Below are 19,380 nucleotides of genomic sequence, written 5' to 3'. Positions count from 1 at the left end.
AGAAATTTCTTCAGCACAGCTGTAGCTAATCCAAGAAGGAGTTTGTATGACCCTGAGATTGGAGAGAGGCATGTGGCAGCAGCGACACTTAGCCTAAGGTCCCTGATGACAGCTAAAGACGCCCAAGTCTGGGGTGAGAGCCCAAGACATGGCTGGGGTCCGAGTTCAGCTGGGGGCTGGAGGACGGTGATGCTCAGGACCTTCAAGAACAAGTCCATGACCTCCGCCTCAGCAGCACCATTGAATTAGACAGACAGGTAGCCTCCTTAGGCCTTCAGTAAATTCATGGCATGACTCAGGGGGGAGTCCTGGGGGAGGGCAGAGACCCCCTTGTAATCTCTGACCTCTGTGACTCCAACACCCCTCTGCAGCTTCAAAGATGGGAAATATGGGAGTCCAGGTTGTGCGCCTGGCCTGGTGTGTGCAGGTGCTGTCTGGGTACTGGCATCCTTGGGTTGAGGGCAGAACCACGAGGTGCCCCCCAGCCACTAGAGCGATGGTTAAGAGGGTGGCTTTGCACTTAGTTCCCAGACAACTCTGCACCCTCGGGTGGGGAATTTCTCATCTTTCTCTAGTTCAGAGAGGTGATGTCACTTTCCCAGAATGTTACATCTAATCTTACAGGAGCAAAGCTGACCTTGGGATCTTCCCAGAGCTGTGGCCATGATGCTCTTCTGCCCATGATGCTGGTTGTGAGATGGTGTTGGACAGTGTTACCATGGCACACGCTTGACATGGGGCTGCCTCTGCTATTAGTGTGTGTGTGTGGGGGGGTAATATTGAGAATTACTAACTCTTTTCCCCCAAAGTAACATATAGCCCATGGCCCTTCCCTAGACCTGGCTATCAACTTTCTGCCTCCAATGGGTTATTTCTATAACCTGCAGGAGAGTTACCGAAGGAACAGCTTTTTGGCTTTTGAACTTCAAAAAAAAAAAAAAAAACTTTTCTAGAGATTTTGCATATTGGCTTTTGAGCTCAAAAATCTAAGCCCCAAAGAATTCCCCAAAAAATATTCCCATACTGGGTGCCAGGGGCTGGAGGGAGGAGAGGATGGGGAGCTGTTGCTTAATGGGGACAGGGTGTCTGTTTTGCAAGGTGAAAAATTCTGGAGACTTGTTGCACAACCCATATACGTCACACTACTTACTGGTCTAATCATGTGAAACTGGTGAGGATGGTGCGTCTTATACTGTGTATACTGGGCCACGTTTTTTTTTTTTTATTAAATCTATTAAGTAAAAAGAAAAAAATCTAGTCATGTATGTAGAAGAGAATTGATCAGACTGAAGCAAATTTTCCTACAATGAGATAGGTCATGGCTCTCCAAAGGTGGAGGCAAAGAGAGGGGTCCAGAGAAACATCCCTGCGTCCTATCCTCACACCCCAGTTTAGATGACTTCAGGGTGATATGAGAAAAAGGTTTCCTGGAGCCCTAGGGACCCTAGGATATAGCAAGCTCTGCAGAGGCTCCCCACACCCTGCATAGGGCAACATCCATTGGGTAGGGATGAGTGCAAAGGGGTACGCATGCAGTTCCTCTGTACTTAGGGATAATGCAGCAGAACCTGTCAGCACCCCAGGCACCCACTGACAATACCCAACAGGTCAACGGTTTCAGAAATGCCTGTGGTTCTCCAGCCACTAGATACAAGCAATTCTCGAGTAATGACTGATGGAAGTTGGTGAACACATACCGCAGCTCCCTTGGACTTCAACTGCAAGGAATGTTCTAGGTGGATTTCCAGGTGTTCCCAACAAGAATGAGCCCCTGTTGCCTGCAGTTGCCACCTGCTCATCAGTGCTCCCTTTACTGGCTCCTTCCTCTCCCCTTCTCCCTTCCCCCTCCCCTTCTGGCTACTTCTTGGGATCACCTTCCAGATTAACTTTGCACATCCAAATCCTTGTCTCAGGCTCTGCTTCTAGAGAAACCCAACCTAAGACAGTGACCATATAATTTATCACCCACCAGAACACTTTGGAAAATGAAAAGGATCATGATTAGTAACTATACCAGGGTATAACAGCCAGGACTGTTTCAGGTAAACCAAGAGGTAGAGTTGTTCCACTCAGCATTTCAGGACAAACAGCCAGATGTCTTGCATGTGCCAAGAAGGATGTGGGAGACACAGAGGAACCAGAGGTGAAGTAGAAACCATGACGTCTCTGCAGGTGGCAGAGTGATAGTGGGATAGTGTGGTACCACCAAGTACCAGCTATCTCCCCAATACCCCAATGCCAAAGCCCTTGGGATTTAAACCTGATCTTGGGGGAAACTAAGGTGAAGTCTCTACCTCTTAGTAGAATTGGAGGGTAGCTAAGTTCTAGCACAGAAAAAACATAGGAAAGTTACATTTTTGTGATCTGGAATCTGTGAGTGTAAAATTCTTTCCTGTCTTGTGGGGGTCCCATTTCCTTCTTGGGGTCTTATCTTAAATGGCAAAGCAAGATGATAAAGCTGGAAGGTAAAGATTGGGAAGGTGGCTTTCGTCCATACCCCCATGTCCTTTCCCACCCTTTCCCATCCAGGTCTTCCTGAATGACAGCAGTCATTCCTTTCATCATTTTATTAAAAGCTATTGCCTTGAGCTCCACCTTCTTGAGGGGCCCCAAGAGAAAACCAGTGTGTTATAAATTAACCATGGCATGGCATCATCCCAGGAGCCCTGCCAGCTGGACACTGGCCCTCCACAGTCCATCCTGGATTCTTGGGCCGCTGGGACCTGTCACAGCCCCCCTGGCCCTGCTGCCTGCTCATCCTGGGCTCAGAGCCTGGACTTTCTCATCTCTCCGCCAGTGTGCCAAAGCTCAGCAGTATTCAGAATAATCCTCCTCCACGTAGTTGGAGGGGAACCAGCCAACCTGGAAAGAGAAAAGGAAGTAGTCAGGGTAGCCTCTGCACATTCCCCACTGTTCCTCAACAGGAAGGTTCCCTCACACCTCAGGGCCTTTGCACCTGCCATCTTTGCACCTGCCACAACTTCTACCCCAGAAGGGACATCTCCCAGAGGTACACATGGCTGATACAACCCCCCCATACCTTCCAGAATTCTCTATCACATGTCACCTTATTAGTGAGACCTTCCTGACCACCCTGTTTAAAATTGCAAACCCTACCCACCCCAACACTCCTTATCCCTGCTTTATTTTTCTCTGTAGCACTTGTCAGTATCTTATTGATTATATGTTACTTATTTATGGGCTTGTTGTCTGTGCCCCCCCCACTACAACATGAGCTCCTCAAGGGCAAGGATTGATGTCTGTTTTGCCCATTAGATTCCCAAGAGTCTAGAAAAGTTCCTGGCACATGGGAGATGCTTAATAAATACTTCTTAAGAGGATGGATGGATGGATGGATGGATGGATGGATGGATGGACGAGTTCATTATAGCTGAGAATTCAGCTGTTGAGAAACAGTTGAGAAACCCAACTGTCTTCCACAGCACACTGAACTTACCCTCACAATTCTTAACAAAACTCTGGACTGTTTTTTCACATATGTTTCTCCCAATAGAATGTAAGCTCCTGACCAGTGTCCTTACCTTCATTCAGCAAATATTTTTGAGAAACCATTACAAGTGAGGCAGTATTCTAGAGACTAGGAACTCATTCAGTGATAAAATAAAGATTCTCTGTTTTCATAAGACAAAAATAAGAACCAGGTAGAAAATTTTTTGAGGAACCATGTGGTCCCTCCTAACAGCCCAAATGCAGGCAGGCAAAAAAAGCACAAAAGGCAAAGTGGTCATTTCCAGTTATATGTCTCTTCATGCATTCAATATTTATTGAGGACCTATTAATGTGCCAATCACTGTTGACACTGCTGTGAGCAAGACAGACAAAAATCCCTCCCTTTGCGTCCCCTCAACACACTAATCACTCTCTCACCCCAGAGCCTTTGCACATGCTGGGGTCTCTGCCTAGAATACTTTCTTCCACCCTCTCTATGACCTTCTTGCCTGGTTAACTACTCACCCCTCAGTGATCACCTTAGGTTCTCAGAAGTCCTCCTGTTGTGCTCCTACCATTCCCCATGATTCCCCATCTCAATCCCGACCACTTAGTATTGTACCTGCTTGGTTACATGTTTATCATCTTCATTAGACTCTGAGTTTCACAAGGACAGTGACTGTACCACACTCATTTTTGTATCCTCTGCACCCAGGAGCATGCCCAGCACATAGTAGGTGCTCAGTAAATAAATACAAGTTATGGAAATGAATGAAATCTCTATCTCCTTTCCTCCCCTCTGAACAGGGAAGACCTATGGGGCCACTCCCCACCTGCTCTATTCCACAATTCCAGGCTATAGGACAAATAGACAGGTCACTCCATGCCCTTTCCCCAGGCTGCCAAGCTTTGCTCCAACTTACCCGGCCATAGACCTCCCCTCGCCACCAGCCTTGTTGTCCCTTCTTGTTAAGGATCTTGATGATGTCACCCTCCTTGAGGGATAGCTCTGATCGGTCCCGAGCACAGAAGTCATAGCGTGCTTTGGCTGTACCAAAATACTTGGTGCTCCCTGCTATGTAGGGGAGAGCAGAGGTGGGTAAAGGGCCTGGAGCAGACACCTGCCCACCACCTAGGGACAGCTGGAGGAAGGCAATGCTCTCGGGAGAGTAACACAGGACAAAGGGTCCTTCAATACTTCTTCATGAAGAATATTGGGTGCCCTGTGATCTGAGGGGACACAATACTTATGCATCATCCTTCTAGCCCAACCGTATCCAGGTTTAGAAAATAATGTCATTTGTGAATTTTTATAAATGGTTTCTATATATTTATAGTGAAAGGAATAAAGGGAAGATATGGAGAAATTCATTTGAGGTGGTTAATGTTAATTATCCTGAAGAGGACCAAAGGTCAAAAAAGAAAGGGAATAAAAGAAAGATATATAAGGAGGAAAAGACACAGATAACTTTTCATAGTAAAATATTAAGCAACATTGTAGAATGGAAAAATAATTTGTAGTATTTCTCCAAGTATGCTAAGATCCATAAATACACCAGGGCAAATAAGTAATGTATGGACGGACACAAACATTTACCCCATTGGGTGATGAGGATTCTCTGATGAGGACTGGAGTCCTGATGTTATGCTGGTGTTGCTTTTTCAAAAATGTAATGTTTTAATAATAATTAATTTTTAAATCTCTCTTTAAAAAATTTTTGGAAATATGAGAATCCAGAAACTATACCACCCATGTGACTTTTCTGAAAAACATACTTCAGGATGCTCCCTAGCAAAATGACATTTGAATCAGAAAAAGGAATTTTAAAAATTAAAGGAAAATATGGAAAACAAGAAATATAGATGGAGTCTGAATAATTCTTGATACTATATTTGAGAAGTTAAATGCAGTTGTTAAGAAATAATTCCTAAAACATGTCATATTTATTTTAATTCATAGAAAACTGTATCCAATATTCCAGATAATGTCCATGAAACTATGGGGGAGAGATGCAATGGAAAAGAGAAGAGTGCACTAAAGGTCTTGCCTTTTTGTGAGAGAATGTTATAGATACTAATTAATCCTTGATATTGATATAAAAATACAGGCTTAAAAGGTGCAGGTGAGGACCCTTCTGGTACCTAGTGTCCTCATCTTCCCAAATACAAAAGTAACCTCTGTCCCACCTCCCACCCAAGCAAATGAACATGGAAACCACTCAAGAGCAAAGGGACAGACTAGTATGAGAAGAAGCTCCCACTGTTTACCAGACATGACCTCTGTATGCCCACTGGAATGTCCATGGCATCCCCAAACTTGCCCTCTACAGTAGGAAGGAGCTGGGGCACAGGCCCCCAGCCCGAGACATCTACCTGGTGGTCTGCTGATGGCTCTCTTCTCAGGCTCCTTGAAGGGGAACTGCAGTGTGGTGTCCAGTGACTTGAAGCAGTCCTTTAGGGAATTCTGCTGATAAAACTCCACCAGCTCCTGGAAGGACAGTGGGACTGATGCTATCCTTTCTGGCACCCCTGGTAAGTGACTCCTTGACTGTTCCCCATGACAGGAAGCTCATTCCCTTCCTGGGCAACCAGGACCATTCTAAGGGGAGGAGATCACACTACCTAAAGCCAGTTCTCTTAATAAACAGATCACTTCATAATAAATTTACCAAATAATCAACTTGCTTGATAACCAGCTCACCAAAATCAGCCCCTACTGTAGGTGCCAAGAGACTTATTTTTACAATTAATTATTCTAATATTAACAAATTCTGTTTCCTGAGTACCTACTGTGTGCTGGTCAGTGTACAATCACACATCATCAAAATCTCCTAATAATCATGAAAGATGAATACATTCATGATTATCCCATTTTATAAATTGAAAAACCAAGTCCCAGAGAAGACAAATTACTTGTCCAGGGTCTCACATCTGGAAAAGGACAGATCCGGAATACAGTGCCCTAGGAGGGGGGGCAGTAGAGCATAGCAGCTAAGACAAAACAAAATGTCTCATGGTTTAGAGTTTTGACTCCAAAAATGCCAGTATCATGAAAGACAGAGAGAGAGCAAGAGAGAGAGAGAGAAAGAAAGATTTTAAAAGACTGGCAAAGTACTACAAATGAAAAGAGACTAAGAAGATAAAAACTAAATGCAATGTGTGATTCTTGATTATATTCTGAATGACAAAAGAGCTATAAAAGGGATACTTGGGACAATGAGGAGTTTGGAAAATAGACTGTATATTACATAAGAATTTTGCCTCAATGCTCAGCTTTCTGAGTAATAATGATACTGTAGTGAGGTACAAGAATGTATTGGCTCTCCAGATATTCATGCTAGAGTATTTTTGGGTGAAGGGTGTAGATGATTGCAACTTATTCTTATATAGGGCTAAATAAATGTGCAGGGGGGAGGGATTGACAGGGCACAAAAGAAGCAGAATAAGAACTATTAGTTAAATGAAAGATTCACAGATGTTCATTTCACCATTCTAATAACTTTTTGGAAATTTTTCAGACATAAAAAAATGAGGGGAAGATTTTTCAGTATCAAGTTTGGAGGACAAAAAAGATTGTGCAATAAATGGGGTCCCGAGACGGAGCTTCAGGGAGGGCTAGATTCTCCTCCTAGATTCTAGGAGGCTGAGGTTGGGGTAGATTGGCCCTTACTGTAAGTCCCCGGAAAGCCTTCTTCTCCGTAATCCTGTACAGTCCTTCCGCTGTCATGATTTTAATATGCTTGACCTCAACGTTATACCTGGAAGCAGTGAGAGAGAGGAACAGGGGGTCACAGGGCCCTGAGGCTGGGGACCCAAGCTCATTCCACACCCAGGTTCAGTGCCCCCCAGGCTACACAGCCCCAACCACAGAAGAAACAATCTTGACAACTTCAAGGAGGGAACAACCACTGAAACCCAAAGACTGAAGAAAATGCCTCCTGCTTCCCCAGCAGGATCCCTTCCCTGGGAGGAATCTTCATTTCTTCCCCTGTCTATACGAATCTCCTTCCCTGACTCACAGGGTTGTTGAGAAGTCACAAAGATCTTGCAAAGAAAGCCATGGTCTAGAATAGAGAGGATGAGATCTGTGCTTCCCCCAAGTCGGAGGACCTAGAATCTGCAGGTTGGGAAAAGAGACTCATTTCCACCAACATGGCGGGCCACAGACTAGTGAAGACATGGAAGCGATATTCACTTCTGTCAACACAGAAAACTAGATAACCGTCCCCCACCCCCCCAAAAAAAAAATCTGACCACAGAAAACTAGAAATGATGAGGGAAAAAAAGCGCTGAGCTCTCAAAAAAGTAAAGGGAAATCCCCAGAGGCCAAAAATGAGGTTGAAATTAAAACTGAGCTTGCTGAGTGAACTGCTACCCTATGGGGTTTGCTGATCTTGCTAACTAAGTAGCTTATGCCTTGATGATCCCATAGAAACATGGGATGAGGTACTGGGTCCAGGGGGGTGGAGGTTAGCACTGAGACCCACCCACACCCCATAAGCCTGGACCAGCGAATACTACATCTTCTAGAAAAAACACCCGACGCATAGGGGGACCATAAGAAAGCTTGTCTGTCTCAGACCTCAAATGGAAATGTCGCCCTTGAAATTCAGAACCTCACGCCGGCCCTCATGTAGGTTTGGAGTTTGAACTTAAACTACCTGCATAGTCTGGGAAACTAAGGAATTAGCCTAAAATGTTTAACCTGGAAAAAAAACTAACCTGTTGGTGATCAACAGAAACAAATTCAAAATCTCTGGAGACCCAAGCAGCACAAGATTCCCACCAGGAAATCCCCACTGGACATCACAAGACAAAATTACAAAACCAACCAGGGAACGAGTCACCATGAGTAAGACGCTGCACACCACAGACAGACATGGGCAAAGGGGTCAGCTAGCACTGGTCCACCTGGCAATTCTGCCTCTTGCTCGAATGTGCTAAACGCCTTTTGGAGCCTGTCTGGAAGGCACAGCTCTTTCTCGTGGGCTGTCAGTCAAGGAAAAGGAGTAAGATGGATGCAATCACCCAGGACACTGCGGGGCTCAGTAACGGATGGTTGTCATAACTGTACATTCCCTTCCTCCCAGGCTCCTGCAGCACCCGGGTCATAGGGGGTCAGGGAAGGAGGAGTTAGTTACTTAATGCTGATGGCAAATTCTGCTGTGTCCTTCACCCTCTGCCGCACCAAGAACGTCCCATCCGAGCGGTTGGTGAGAATACTTTCTGCCCCTGCGCGCTCCATAGGGCCGGCGTACCTGTGAACATATACCAAGGAGAGAGGTCCACACTGCCCCCATGCCTGTGATTTTTTTAAGTGGGTGACAGTCCCAGAGCAGGTTGCTCCAAAATGGGCCAATTTAGCATGAAGACCGTTTTGAGTTAAAAAGCAGTAAAAACCCTGGATGCCTAGGTGGCCCCGTCAGTGAAGTGTCTGCCTTCGGCTCAGTTCATGATTCCCGGGTCCTGGGATTGAGTCCCGTATTGGGCTCCTTGCTCCGCGGGAAGCCTGCTTCTCCCTCTGCCTGCTGCTCCCCCTGCTGGTGCTCTCTCTCTCTTTCTCTCTTTGTATCTCTGACAAATAAAAAAATATAATCTAAAAAATTTAAAAAGCAATCAAAACCCAGCAGATTCAGGAAAAACTCTACCTCCCCAACAAATAACTAAAAAGAATTCAGACAAAGGACCCACTCTGGGAGGAGAGCAGCTGTCGCCCCAGATACCTACGTGAGGCTACAAAGAAGGTGTGGCAGACAGAGAGGAACTTAGTGAGGCCCGTTTGATCAAATCCTCTGTGTCCCACGGCTCCCCAGTGGCCCAGCAAACATTTGTGTACCAGACATTTAATCTTCTTCATCTTCCTGTGAAGTCCATTCCCTCCCTTTGACGTCCCACACCCTTGCCCCCTTCTCCTTAGTTCGGAATGACATGTATGTCTCCTTTTGCCTGACTGTCTTTGGGTTTCAATGTCTGTGTGGATTCCCTGTACCTACAAAATTAAATTTGATTTTTCTCCCATTCATCTGTCTCGTGTCAATTTGATTCTTAAATTTGATTTTTCTCTTTATTGGTCTGTCTTGTGTCAATTGGATTCTTAGTCCTGCTAGAAGGACCTTGAAGGGGACAGGAATTCTCGTGCCCTGATACGCCCTTTTAGAATAAACTGTTTATCTAAGTAAATGGGTTTCCTGAGTTCTAGGAGTTTGTGCCAGCCAGGGAGGGGGTTGTGGGAGCCTACACTTTGCAGCAGGTCAGTGAGAAGTCCTGGAAGGCTGGACTTGAGATTGGCACCTGATGTGCAGACAGTCTGGTCTGAACCAACCCCTAACCTGTGGGGTCTGATGCCATCTCCAGGTGGGTAGTGTCAGAAGTGGACTGAACTGTAGGACACCCAAGCTGAGAGGGAAGAATTACCAAATTATTTGGGTGTAGGGGAAAACCCACACATTTGATTGAGAGTGTGAGTGTAGAAAAACAGGGGTTTTTACCTTTAATCTGGAATTTGGCAATGCTTGGATGGACATTTTCTGTTCACCCCTCTCTGTGGCCACCAGGACAGAAACTGGGTGAGGAGAGTGAGACACGAGCCCCAGGTACAGTGAAGAGGGAGCCAACACTCTCCCTCTGAAAAAAATCCAAAGGGGCCGTCAAGGGAGTGAGGTGCCCACACGTATTGCCCCGTGGACGGACTCTGAGCCCACGACACTCAGGGAGGGAACCAGACAGAGAAGGTCACATGGGGTGTGGTTCCATGTGTGTGACACGCCCAGAACAGGCTCTTCCATGGACGGAAAGGGGTCAGAGGTGGGTGCGAGGGGCTGGGGGAGCTAGAGGTGACCACTAACGGGGGTGGGCTTTCCTTTGGGGGGATGGAATGTTCTGGACTTATAGTGGTGATGGCCAAACAACCCTGGGAATGTACCAAATGCCACTGGATATAAATACATTTATGTTGTAGACATAGATACATAACATAAACAATATATGCTAATTACAGAGAATATACAATTATGGATGATGTGAATATGAATATTGAATGTATTATATTATAAATGTAAATAGGTAACCTATATGCACCGATTATAGATCATAAGTAATTATAGACGATATGTAAAGGGGCACATGAATGCACTTAGCTGCAAATGTAAATATACAACATAAATTGTATCTATTAATTTGAGGTAAAATAAAACTATGTATGATACATACATGGACATATGTAACAGAAATGTAAATATGAATATAAATGCCACTTTAAATGGTTAATTGTATGTTATGTGGATTTCAACTCAGTTTTAAAAATTAATGCAAAGTCGGGGCGCCTGGGTGGCTCAGTGGGTTAAGCCTCCAGCTGGGCGGGGAGTCTGCTTCTCCCTCTCCCTCTGCCTCTCCCCCTACTTATGCTCTGCCTCTGTCTCTGTATCTCTCTCAAATGAATAAATTTAAAAATTTTTTTAAATAATGCAAAAAACCCCATGGGGAACAAAACGTTAAGGCTTTAAATAAAGACAAGACCTCACTCTGGGCTTGGGGGTTCACTGTGTCACCTCTTTCTACCCCCAGCCCTGTCAGATCCCATCTTTATTTATAATTTTGATATTTTGCTTATCATGGATTTTTTTTGCCTTGCCTTTTTTTTTTTTTAATGTAAGCTCTCTACCCAATGGGAGGTTTAAACTCCCCACCCCGAGTTGCACGCTTCGCGACTGAGCCAGCCGGGCGCCCCCGTTTGCCTTGCTTTTGATTATATGAAGTGCCATGTTGAAATATTATGGAGCTCGATCCCTGAGTTTTTGACACCCCCTCAAATCTTGCACCGGAAATGAGTGACCCAGCTCCAGGCGTGGTGACCCCATCCCAGCAGGAGAGGACAGAGATGGGGTCTGAATCCTGATTCTGCCCCTTGGTTGCTCTGTGACCTCAGGAACTGATTTTGCCACTCAGAGCCCTAATTTCCTTTTCTGAAAAGAGGAAGCTAAAACTGCCCCCACCCCAGAGCAGCATTTTTTCTCCCAGAGCAGCATTTCTGACCACTGGCAGTAATGCAGCCCGTGCACCTGGCACACAGTCAGAGCTCAGGAAATGTGAGCGTTATTATGCCCCTTGTGTTAATATGACTCTTGAGGGGCAGCAAGTTCTGGCTCTGGAGTGGGGGCAGATGGGTTCCATCCTGTCTCATCACTTCCTCACTGTGTGACACTGAACAAATCACTTCCCCTCTCTAAGCCCCGGTTTCTTCCTTCTTTGCCAAAAGGCAGGAAGAAAAGCAAACGGTTATTATGAGAATTTGAAGTGCTCGTAAAAGTGCTGACACAGCGCTCGTAGAAACAGTCCCATGTGACATCATCTAGGATGCCAGCAACCGTAAAGGGCACTGTTCTTTCATGGGCCATTATGAAATAAAAACTCCTACCCATAATATTAGGCAGAAGACTGATCTTCCATTGACTGTAAGAGCCATTCCAATGTCAGAGTGGTTCAAACATGAAAAAAAAATGTGCATTTAGAATGGATGAAATGTAGTCATAATGAGATGGCCACAATAGGAACAGATCTAATCTAATCATAGATAATAAAGGGCTTACTGTGTGCCAGGCACAGGACTAAGAATTGTACAGGTAATAGCTCATTAAAGCCTTATAGAAACCCTATAAAGTAGATGTTGGTATCAATCTATTTTCCAGAAAGGAGAGCTAAAACCCAGAGAGGTTGAATTACTGGCCCAAGGTCACACAGCTGGGAAATGTGGGACTCAGCATTTGCAGCCAGTTCAGTGGGCTACAGAAGCAACACTGTAAACCTCTAACCCTCACTGTTCTACCTGCAACAGATATTCAAAAGCAGGAGGGAGGAGCTGTTATTCCCATCCCCACTATCATTTTCCTTCCAGTGAGACCCTAATCTCCCAGAGTCAGGGACCCTCTTTTGCTAGCTCGCTCTTCAGCAGCCCTGGGCACAGGGTTCAACCCGGCGGTCAATACCCAGAGTTCAAAAAATGAGTAACCAAGGGGTTGGAGCATGGTTCTCATGCTCAACCTGGGACCCCAGGGGGCCTCGAGTTGAAAATAGGAAACGTAGTTCTACTCACCAGAGATGGACAGACAGGTCTTGAGGGGGACCCTGGGGACACAGACAGAGACTGGGATTTAGGATCGAGAGCCCAGGTTCGCAAGGCACTCCATTATTCACTATCATCTACTATCATTCATTCCACCATCACTTACTGAGTGCCGGGGACTGTGCGGTTCACTGAGAGACTGAGTAGCCAATTGTTTTAGCATGACCCTCATGCCAAGAATGGATTTTATGTTTTTAAATGGTTGACAAAAATTAAAGGAAGAATAACATTGCCTAGCCTGTGGGGATGGGATGAAATTCACATGCCAAAGTCCCAAATGTTTACTAGAACACAGTCATGCCCTCTCGTGCTTTTGCACTTCTCTGGCAGTGGTAAGAGGTCACAAGGAGAGCCTCTGATTGCAAAGATGAAAACCTGCATTATCTGTCTATTTACGAAAAGCCCAACTCCTGGTCTGAATAAATACAAAGGTGCTTGCTTCCACCACATTCGGAGGGTTACCGTAAAACAAAACAAAACCAAACCACAAAACAAACAACAAAAACAGAAGACAGTGTTGGCAAGGTTATAGGGAAACTGGAAATTTTATGGCGTTACTGGCAGAAATGTAAAATGATACAGCTGCTAGAGAAAACAGATGGCAGTTCCTTGACAACTAAAAATAGAATTACGATATGACCCAGTGATTCCTCTTCTGGGTATCTATCCAAGGGAATTAAAAACAGGGATTCAAAGAGAGATAGATTTACCCATCCATGTTCCTAACAACATTATCCATGATGGCCAAAAGGTATGTGCCCACCAAGAGATGAACAGGTAATGGACTATTATTCAGCCTTAAAGAAGGACATTCCAGGGCACCTGGGTGGCTCAGTGGGTTAAAGCCGCCGCCTTCAGCTCAGGTCATGATTCCAGTGTCCTGGGATGAGTCCCGCATCAGGCTCTCTGCTCAGCAGGGAGCCTGCTTCCCTTTCTCTCCCTCTGCTTGCCTCTCTGCCTACTTGTGATCTCTGTCTGTCAAATAAATAAATAAAATCTTTAAAAAAAAAAAGGACATTCCAACACCTGCTATAACATGGATGAACCTTGAAAACATTATGCTCAGTGCAAAAGCCATTCTCAAAAGGACCAACACCATTCATCTGAGGTCCCGAGAGGAGTCAAAGCCATAGAGACAGAAAGCAGATGGTTCCCACCGTCTACCAGGGGCTGAGGGAAGGGGTGGGGTGTTAATGTTTCATGGGGACAGAGTCTCAGCTTTGCACGATGAAAAGAGTTCTGGAAATGGACAGTGGTGATGGTTGTATAACTGTGAATCTTCCTAGTGCACCACTCAAAATGGCTAAAATGGTAAATTTTGTTATGTGTGTTTTACCATAATTGAAAAATAGTAACAATAAAAAAGAATGAGGAAAATCTATCCAGTTCCAAAACATCACCCCAAAAGAAAACCCATACATATCACCCATTAAATGGTCAGTCCCTATTCCTCCCCAGCCTCTAATATCTGGAAATCTCCCATTTGCTTTCTGGCCCTGTGGGTGTACCTATTCTAGATATTTCAAGTAAATGAATTGGTTGCAAGATGCATTAAGTATTACTGAAGTGTGGATTTTAAATGTCTAATTTTATGTTTTTTCAAATTTCACCTCAATTTTTTGAAGGAAAAAAAAAGAATAAAATGGTCTACATATAGTAATATGAAAAGATCCTGAGATATATTAAGGGGCAAGGGGCAAAGGGGAGGGCAGCAAAATAATGAGTATCAAATCTTCTGAATATATCATGGGGAACATGAGAATCGGTATTTGTATCTACTTGGTTGTGCACTAAGAAACACCAGAGAGGCACACAGGAAACAAATAACAGTAGTTATCTCGTAAGGTAGGTGGTGCCAGGAGGATGGAATCCTTGAGTAGAAAGGAGAATTGTCATTTTTTTCTCTTTTCTCAGAGACTTCATTGTAATGGGAGAGGAGGAGGCTAAGCTGGGTGTAGCTTTAGGAAGGCAGTACATTTGAAGGCAGAAACTGGAGAGATGCCCAGATCTTGGCTCCTGAATGTCATGTCCCACTGAAAGGGCCAGGGCTCCTTGGGAAAACGGTGGATTCCAAGACTGGGGCGTGGAAAGTTCAAGGTAGGTCTGGTATTATGCCAGAAAATGAGGAAGAGCTCCGATAACAATGGGGACATAACAAAAGAACAGATGAGCCAGCCTGAAAGGGCTCCCACTGGCCAAAGCTGGGACAATTTTGAAGTAAGAATCCACGGGCATTTCCTGAGATAAATGCGTATGTACATACCTGACCAACGGGCAGATAGACACACACCCAGCTACACAGGTACATAGAAGCTTGATACATAAATTGATACATAAGTGATTAAGAGACACACAGAGACACAGATACATAGATGATCATTAGATACATAGATTACAATTGATAAGTAAGTTGATTGGTTGATTAGGACACAGCTAGTCTTTATAGTAGAACATCTGCGAATAAACTTGGACAGAACCATAGAATTGGAAATGTATAATGTAGCTCCATTACAGAGAAACCAGGAAGCCCCAGCCAGAAAAGAAAAAAAAAATCTCTAAAATACAATTTTGGGGGAATTTGTCAAAATTTAAATATGGACTATAGATTAAATCATAGTCTAATGTCAACATCAATTGTCAAAATCAGGGTTGTTTGTTAAAATCATGCTATGGATATGTGAGAAAAGGTTCTTGTTCTTAGGATGTATTTAAGGGTGAAGGGAAAATATGTCTGTAAACTTACTTTTAAATGTCTCAAGAAAAAAAATAATATGAATTTTTAAAATAAAATGTGCAGACAAAGAGTGAATGAAAGAGCAAATGAGACAAAATATTGACAGCTGGTGAATCTGGGAAAAGGCTATTTGGAGTTCTTTGCATTATTCTAGCAACCTTTCTGGAAGCCTGAATGATACAAAATTAAAGCAACAAAACAGGGGAGAGTTTCCCCTCTGCGGGTTCCTATTGGGGCTGTGAAGCAGGCAGAGGGCAACTACAATAAGGGAGGGAGGTCTGGGGAGAGTGGGAAAGATCTGAGGTCATCAGAGAATGAGGTGGTCAGGTGAGCAGAGGACAGGGGAAGAACAGAGGTGGGGCAAACTGTGGGCAGGTGGCCAGGAGGTGTGAGTGGCCACCGCACCTGATGGGACAACATTCGCTGCCTCTGAAGGAAAGAGGGACTGGCCAGTCTTCTGGCTCCTGTTCCTTCTCCTTTATGAGGGAGAGAACCTTCATACAAGAAGAATCAAGGGGGAAAGGACTGGTCATCATTCTCTGTGTGGCCCCCACTCTGGGCTCAGTAGGCAAGTTGGGCAGAACACGGACTTGGGAATGACCTACCATGATGGGCAAGTCCTCCCTATCTCAGGGGTGTCACCCCAAGGCTTCCCACCCTCATGGGACCTTCTCTGGACCCCCTTGCCCTCACTATGTCCAGATTTGAGGCACTCACATGCACATAGGGCTTGACTCTGTTACAGGGAAACCAGCCAACTTCATTGGTAGCCGTATTCCTGCCCTAAAAAGCCAGGAGGGAAAGACACAGAGAGGTTATAGGCATTCATGCGTGTATGTGTGTGTGCTGATCTTCTACCTAGTGGCCACTCTGTCTGTCCATCTATCTCTCTGTGGCCTTCAGGACCATGACCCACAGAGTGTCAGCCACTATCAACTTCCTGGGAAGACAGCCAGCTCAGAAGGGCCAGGCCAGCCCTAGAAATCCCCATGTTTACCACCCTTCCCAGAGGCTGCCTCCAGACCAGCCTCCCCTGCCAGAGTCACTTCTAGGAACTGCCTATGCCCATGATGCCACACTCCAGTCCTTCTCCAACATTCCCACAGCCCAGCCTGTACCTCCCACCAGTTCTGTTCAGCCTCAGCCTTGGTAAGCTCCACGATGTCTCCAGGGCTGAGCCGTAGAAAAGGTCCAAAGGCTCCAGGGGGTGGAGGAAGCCCATAGTACTCCTGACACACCTCCATCTTCGGCAGGCCTGGAGGGGAGGGAAGGTGGTGGCTCGGTGTGATTGGTGGTCATAGATGTTCAAAACTGGGTCTCACAGCCCACCGGAATGGCAAAAAGTAGGGACTGACAGCACCAAATGGTGGTGAAGATATGGAGCACCTGGAACTCTCCTACATTGCTGGTGAGAGTCCACCTGAGGAAACTGCCTGTCCTTATCTCCCAAAGCTAAATAGGTGTCTATCTTGTGACCCGACAATTCCACTCAGGTGTACATGACCAAGAGAAGTGAACACTCATGTCCACCAAAATCCTAGATGAGCTTTCTTCACAAAACCAAAAACTGGCAACAACCCAATGTCCTCAATAAAATGGATATGCCAAGTACAATATAATTGTACAATGGAATACTACGCAGCAATGAACAAGGTGTGAGTCTCACCAACATGATGCTGATCAAAGAAGCCAGAAGCAGGAAGAGGACATACCACATGATTTCATTTTTGTGAAGTTCAAAGAAAGGCAAAACTCATCTATGGTGATGAGAGTCAGATGGGAATGGACCAGCAGCACTGTTTAGGAAAACCTTCTGTGTGGTGGAGATGTTCAAAAGTCTGTGCTGTCCAGTAGGGCGGTCATTAGCCAGAGGTGGCTATGGAGCACAGGTACTGTGGCCAGTGTGGCTGAGTACAGGGGTTTTGGGTTATTTAAACTAGTTTCAGTTTGTATTGGACCGTGTATTTCTAGAATTCAGTGACATGTTCCATACCTCGATCTGCGGGGCAGTTACAGGGGTAGAAATTCGCGGAGCCATTTAGTTAAGATGTGTTCACATTATAAATCTTACAGGATGTATTTTCTATCTTAATAAAAAGTATGTGTGTATATATGTAATATATAATATATATTATATATAATATGTTACATATAATATATGCATATACATTATGTATAAATATGCATATTAACCTATATCTATGATATGCCTAAATATATATATTTATATATAATAAATACACAGATGCTTATATGTATTTCCCTCATTGAGGACATTTGGGTCATTTCTAGTTTTTAACAAATAAAGTTAGGGCCCCTGGGCGGCTCAGTCAGTTATGTGTCTGCCTTCAACTCAGATCATGATCTCAGGGTCCTAAGATCCATCGGGCTGCCTGCTCAGCAGGAAGCCTGTTTCCCCCTGTGCTCTATGTCTCTCTCTCTCTCTCTCAAATAAATAACTAAAATCTTAAAAGAAAAAAAACCAAAAAAAAAAAAAAAAAACAAGTGAAGGGACACCTGGGTGGCTCAGTCAGTGAAGCATCTGCCTTTGGCTTAAGTCATGATCCCAGGGGCCTGGGATGGAGTTCCACATCGGGCTCCTTGCTCAGCGGGGAGCCTGCTTCTCTGTCAGCCTGCTCTCCCCCTGCTTGTGCTTGGTCTCTCTCTCTCTCTCTCTCTCTCCCACTCTCTCTCTCTCTCTCACAAATAAATACATAGATCTTTTTAAAAAACAAATAAAGCTGGTATTTATTTTTGAATAAAACTGATGATGCAATATAGATACACAATGATATATACATCCCTCCTGTTGAGATCATTTGTTTCTAATTTTTTACTATTTCAGATAAACCTGGCATATCTATATCTACCTATTGATCTAGATTATAGATATCTATAGACCTTTATATGGTGATATCTATATATGAATATAGGTAGATAGGGATAGGTAGATATGAAATCTGGGTCTTAACATTGACTCTGTATGACTATGAGCAAAGGGTTTACTTCCACTAGCCACACCAAACTGTCCTCATGTGTTTAATGACGGCTGGACACATGCACACCCTGCCTCTTAGCCTTTGCACATGCTGTTCCCTCTGCCTGGAACACCCCTGCCCTCCTCCTCACCTGCCTAACTCCTCCTCATCCATCGAATGTCCACCTAAATGCCTTCTCCTCCGAGAAGCCTTCCCTGAAGCCTCAGATTTGTCAGGTCCCTCAGTTTCATGCTTCAGAAAACCCTTGACTTCCCCCATCACAATGTCATGTCTTCACGAAAGTCTGAGAGCTTCCGGTGCGTGGGGGACAGGAAGCACAGGTGTTCCAGCCATCCTTTGCCCCAGATGATGCATACAGTAGATACTAAACACAAGTCAGCCATCCCTGCTGTGATTCCACAAAATTCATTAACTTAGGAATGAGTCCAGCCTCTCCGCAGCCTCTCCCCACCCACCCCCCACCCCCTGCCGCTGGGCTAAAAATAACCCATGTCCTTCACTTCCCGGTCTTCCAGGTGGAGGGCATTTTGCTGAAACCACATATCATAGTAAGATTCCGTGGCATGGAGTCAAGAGGAAAGGAGAGAACAGTTGGAGGAGTGCCTACTGACTAAGGCTAGAGAAGGAGCCTGGGAGAGAACATGCAAAAGGAGACAGTGGATAAGAGAACTGGGTAGTAAGAGAGAGAGCATCTTAGTAAGGACTGTTACTACCCTATGCATTCTCTTCCTAGTGCTTGAGCAAAGCAAGTAAAGAATTTGAGTTGGTTATTTTTAAATTCCTTTCAGGTTTCTAGGAGTGGAACAAATGGGATCCCAGCTTTATAAACAGGACCTTATGTTGTCAATAATATAATTGTGAGATCTGAGGCAAGGACTGGATTTCCTCCTGCTCCACACTGCACATCTCGCCCCCCGCCTCCGCCCCAGACTCACCCAGCTCATTCCTTTTCTTGTCCTGAGCCCGGCGATGTGGCTTATCCTGGAGGGAGAGACCAAGAAAGCAAGTGTGGCTACTGGGCCCAGCCTGGGGCCTCCTCAGCGCCTATGTGAGCACCCAGCAAAGGGTCCTGCCCACCC

The 19,380-nt window shown here is 45.0% G+C and overlaps 1 protein-coding gene across 2 annotated transcripts in view; it reads right to left on the bottom strand.

Annotated features, from left to right (window-relative positions):
- Positions 1-2,552: 2,552 nt before the first annotated feature.
- VAV1 (vav guanine nucleotide exchange factor 1) overlaps positions 2,553-19,380 on the bottom strand; it is a 47,864-nt gene continuing 31,036 nt past the window's right edge. Inside the window, exons 19-27 of one of the 2 annotated variants that reach the window (XM_032883774.1) lie at positions 19,237-19,282; positions 16,421-16,557; positions 16,020-16,085; positions 12,539-12,570; positions 8,592-8,708; positions 7,121-7,208; positions 5,824-5,938; positions 4,374-4,525; positions 2,553-2,862 (exon numbers count right to left, since the gene is read on the bottom strand). In XM_032883774.1, coding sequence (XP_032739665.1) covers positions 2,809-2,862; positions 4,374-4,525; positions 5,824-5,938; positions 7,121-7,208; positions 8,592-8,708; positions 12,539-12,570; positions 16,020-16,085; positions 16,421-16,557; positions 19,237-19,282 — 807 coding nt within the window. In that variant the 3' untranslated portion in view covers positions 2,553-2,808. The remainder of the gene's footprint in view (positions 2,863-4,373; positions 4,526-5,823; positions 5,939-7,120; positions 7,209-8,591; positions 8,709-12,538; positions 12,571-16,019; positions 16,086-16,420; positions 16,558-19,236; positions 19,283-19,380) is intronic. The other variant, XM_032883775.1, reaches the window with a different exon arrangement.

The sequence above is a fragment of the Lontra canadensis genome, unplaced genomic scaffold (assembly GCF_010015895.1).
Source record: "Lontra canadensis isolate GAN:19392208 unplaced genomic scaffold, GSC_riverotter_1.0 scaffold88, whole genome shotgun sequence".
In the NCBI taxonomy this organism is placed as follows: domain Eukaryota; kingdom Metazoa; phylum Chordata; class Mammalia; order Carnivora; family Mustelidae; genus Lontra; species Lontra canadensis.
The sequence above is the reverse complement of the archived record's forward strand: the minus strand, read 5'-3'. Positions and strand labels throughout refer to the sequence as shown.